Source organism: Hippocampus comes, unplaced genomic scaffold (genome assembly GCF_001891065.2).
Source record: "Hippocampus comes isolate QL1 unplaced genomic scaffold, H_comes_QL1_v1.1 scaffold454, whole genome shotgun sequence".
NCBI classification, from domain to species: Eukaryota; Metazoa; Chordata; class Actinopteri; order Syngnathiformes; family Syngnathidae; genus Hippocampus; species Hippocampus comes.
The window spans coordinates 1-4,601 of record NW_017805198.1 but is presented as its reverse complement, the minus strand read 5'-3'; the positions used below and the strand labels follow the sequence as shown (position 1 = coordinate 4,601).

At 45.0% G+C, this 4,601-nt stretch overlaps 1 protein-coding gene and 1 pseudogene across 1 annotated transcript; both read right to left on the bottom strand.

Moving 5' to 3' along the window:
- The window catches only part of LOC109515207 (protocadherin gamma-A11-like), a 7,913-nt pseudogene extending 7,013 nt beyond the window's left edge, over positions 1-900 (bottom strand).
- Positions 901-2,283: 1,383 nt separating this feature from the next.
- LOC109515205 (protocadherin gamma-A11-like) lies at positions 2,284-4,595 on the bottom strand (the record flags this gene model as incomplete). Its single annotated transcript, XM_019868832.1, has 1 exon — positions 2,284-4,595. A coding segment is annotated over one exon (2,274 nt), but the record flags the coding sequence as incomplete, so codon positions are not given.
- Positions 4,596-4,601: the final 6 nt, after the last annotated feature.

Below are 4,601 nucleotides of genomic sequence, written 5' to 3'. Positions count from 1 at the left end.
ATCACTATTGTGTTAGGAGGAGAATTTTCAGGCAAACTGCCTTTATAAACGGCCTGGCTGAACACTGGGGAGTTATCATTAGCATCCAGCACGGTGACATGTATGACCACTGTGCCTGATCTCCGAGGAGAGCCGCCATCTAAAGCTGTGAGAAGCAAATTCATCTCACTTTCCTTTTCACGGTCAAGTTCTTTGTCAAGAACGAGCTCTACTGTGTTACCACCGACAGACAAAACGAAATTGTCATTTTTCTTGAGCAAGTACTGCTGAACTGAATTTTGTCCGACATCCGCATCGTGGGCCTCCTCTATCACAAAACGAGCCCCTTTGACGGCTGACTCCCTTATCTCCAAATCAATTAAGTCATCCTTAAACAGAGGGGCGTTATCATTTACATCCTGAATGTGCAAATTAATTCGATGGAGCTCCAGTGGATTCTCCAATACGACTTCCTGTTTTAGGATGCACGAAGCCTTGTTACCGCAAAGCACCTCTCTGTCAATCCTGTCGGCCACAATCAGCTCTCCGCTTCTCGCGTTTAGATCACAGTAACGTTTTCCGCTCCCGTCGGCGTTGATGCGGGCTTTTCTACCGGACAGCGCGCTCGCCTCCAATCCGAGATCCTTGGCTAAATTCCCAATCACCGATCCTCGTTGCATCTCCTCGGGAAAGGAAAAGCTCACGTCTCCGTGTGAGGAATGAAACAAAAGGAAAAGGAAATAAAATGTGTGCGCCTGAAACCGGGTGCACTTCGACGCCATCATCCGTTCAAAAGACGTGGACATGAGATATATACAACACAGAGGTCCAAAATATAATTGTACACTTTACAGGAACGACAATCTGATGTTATCCTCCCTCCAGCCCAAATGCTTGTGCGGCCAAACGCCCTTCCACAAGAGAGAAAGACTCGTAATTTCAAGATTGGTCTATATCGCCATCTTGAGTCGACTTGCACTATCACACTTACTCAATATAATAGGAAGGAAGTGCACGAATTCAGTGTTGAGTTTAATTTTAAATTGCCGCCTGTAATGTGTTTTTCACGAACAGAATGCAATGGAAATTACTTATCTAGATTGAGGAAATGTGCAAAATATTAGGCAGCACTAATTTGTAAATTCATCCATTCTCCTGTTTTGATATCAATCCTCACACACTATAATCTAACAGAAGCATATGCGCCCTTAAAAAGTCTTTTGATGCATCGTATCTTCAAAAGATATATCCTTCATATGTTGTCTTCACTAATCAAGAACTGTAACTTGCACAGTGCCCTGAGAGAAGTTATAATATACGCAACCATCACTCGCGTGGCCATTTCAAAATGTCCATCTAGTCATAGTCACGTTTCTCGCCCCTCTCACGAGTTTAAACGAATATAAACGCAATCCGCCATTGGACGGGGGCGTCCGATCTGTGGCGCAAGTCTGGCAGTAAGTATAAGATCAAAGATTTGGCCGACACTTTCCGAATATGTCCCCACCGGCACCCCATCGCCCCACAACTCTTTCAGCAAAGCAATCAGTATGCCCATAATACATTCTTGAACTGATCTTGAAGGTATTTCAAACGGTCCGCGCACACACACACACACCAGGATATGAGAGGTTATCACATGTTTACACACACACACACACACACACACACGGATTCTTTTTCCAAGCGAGCTTCAGTAAAACTGTGAAACGTTGATATGTGATTCCAATGTCGAGCATCATCCGCGGTCTTTTCCAAATCAAAAGTCATGTGCAATTTCCTGCACTTCTCGAGCATCATCCGCGGTCTTTTCCAAATCAAAAGTTGTGCAATTTCCTCCACTTTGTGTCATGAAGTGAAAAAGTAACTTAATCTGCCTTGCTGCCAGGTCCCACTTTTTTCTCTTGTGGGAAAACAATAGTGTACATGAGAGCCACACCGCAAACACTGACATTGATTGTATGTTAACGTGCTTGCGCATGCAGAAACGACCCCACTCCTAGTTTCGGCTGTAAACGTGTGTTGAAGCAGATATTTATGGAACATGGTTGTGAAAATTATTTTCGGGAATTACTGACCATACTCAACACAATGACTTGACGATACACGATGAAATATTAGTTGAAAGAAAATATTCCTTGTCAGATTGTAGCAGACAGTGACCATTGAAATAACCCAATCAATCAAACTTGGATGGAATAAAAGACAAATACGACAAAAATAAACGCAGCTTTTGCCTCTAAAAAACACCACCAGTTAACCAAATGAATCATTCCTTCAACAGCAGATGGGTGAATGCCTTTGAAAGTTGAATTGAAAGAACAACAAAGTGTGAGTCTTGCTCATACCTCAGTAGAACCTTCAGCATCACCAAACATCTCATCAAAGTCACTCGGACTTTTCCTCAGAGTCTGGCCAGCAGGTAGCGTGTTGTCATTGTAGGAAGACACAAACTTAAAGTCACTGGTTCTGGAGCCTGTTGTCAAGTAGGCGTCATCGTTGTAGGTGCTGCGTAAAGTTCCTGTGCCGTCAACATCTGCGTAATTAGGAGGCAGATAAGCGCCCGGAATGGCAACTGCTCCATCAAACAACAGTCTGGGCTTTCTCCTGCGACAAAACCTCACACCCAGGACAATGATGATGAAGGTCAGGAAGAAGGTGGACACGGACACCAGAGCGATGATCAGGTAAGAGGTCAGCTTGGAATTCTTGTCGTCATAAGAAATGTCCTTCAGTTCCGGTACCTCGGCCAAGTTGTCCGAAATAAGTAAATACATGGAGCAGGTGGCAGAGAGAGGGGGCTGTCCGTTATCTTTCACGGCCACAATCAGGTTCTGTTTCATGCTGTCAGACTCCGAAATGTCCCGCTGGGTCCTGATCTCGCCACTGTGGAGACCAATGGTGAAAAGTCCCGGGTCTGTGGACTTGACAATATGATAGGACAGCCAGGCGTTCTGTCCCGAGTCGGCATCCACCGCGATCACTTTGGACACCACAGAGCCTCCGTGTGCAGCTTTGGGGACCAGCTCGGTCATGAAGGAGTTGCCCTCCGGGGCGGGGTACAAAATCTGAGGAGAGTTGTCGTTTACGTCCGATATGAACACGCTGACACTCACGTTGCTGCTCAGTGGAGGAGAACCGTTGTCTCGGGCCATGACGTGGACTTGAAAACTCCTCAAGTGTTCGTAATCAAACGACCTGACAGCGTGGATCACCCCTGTGTCTCCGTTAACAGAAACGTAAGAGGACGCCGGAGCACCGTTCACCTCAGAAGGTAACAGAGAATAAATCACGGTGCCGTTCTGTCTCCAGTCGGGGTCTCGGGCACTTACAGAGCATAAAGTGGAGCCAGCTTTGTTGTTTTCACTCACATATGCGCTGTAGGACTGTTCCTCAAACACGGGTGGGTTGTCGTTGATGTCCGCTACAGTCAAGTGAATACTTTTCGAGGTGGACAAAGGAGGAGAGCCCTCGTCAGTGGCACTGATGGTAATGTTGTACTCAGACACAAGTTCGCGGTCAAGTTGTCCAGTTGTCACTAAAGAATAATAGTTTTTAATCGAAGGAACTAATTTAAAGGGTACATTTTGTGGAATGGAGCAACGGACCTGTCCATTCTGCTCTGAGTCTCTGTCCTGTACATTAACGAGGCCAACCTCTGTACCAGGTGACACATTCTCTGCCATTGAATTTGACAGTGATTTTAGTTGTACGACGGGGTAATTATCATTTGTGTCAATCACATCAATAATTAAAGAAGAATACGAAATTAATCCAAGGCCATCTACGGCACTTATTTGCATTTCATGTGATGTTATTTTTTCATAATCAACAACACCAGACACTCTCACTTCTCCAGTTTTGGGGTGTAACCTAAAGACATTTATATTGTCATCAGACGCATGGTCAAACGCATATGAGATTTCGCTATTCACTCCTTCATCTGCATCACTTGCGCTCACTGTGACCACCAAAGTGTCAAGAGGAGAGTTTTCAGGCAGACTGGCTTTATAGACAGGCTGACTAAACACTGGTACGTTATCATTCGCATCCAGCACAGTGACGTGTATGACTACAGTGCCGGATCTCTGAGGAGAGCCGCCATCATAGGCGGTCAGCAAAAGCATGATGTCCTTTTTATCTTCTCTGTCTAATTCTTTGTCTAATACCAATTCACAATACTTTCGTCCACCTGATTTAGTGTTTACATGTAATTTAAATTGATCATTTTGCTGCAAAGCGTAGCTTTGAACAGCATTTTCTCCAATGTCTCCATCATGTGCTTCTCTGAGAAGAAAGCGCTCTCCCTTGTCTGCCGATTCCCGAATTTCTATTTTGAGAGAGTCTTCATTAAACTGTGGAGCGTTATCATTAATGTCGACAACACGAATACTAATACGATGCAGCTGGATTGGGTTTTCCAGTACAAGCTCTTGTTTTAAGACGCACAAAGCCTTTTTACCACAAAGTCCCTCTCTGTCGATCCTTTCCTGAACAAGCAAGTCACCCGTGTTTAGGTTGATACCACAGAGCTGTGTGTTGTCATCCTCGGGATCAATGCGTGCCTTGCGAGCAGATAACTGGCTGAAATCAAGTCCCAAATCCTTGGCGATATTCCCGAT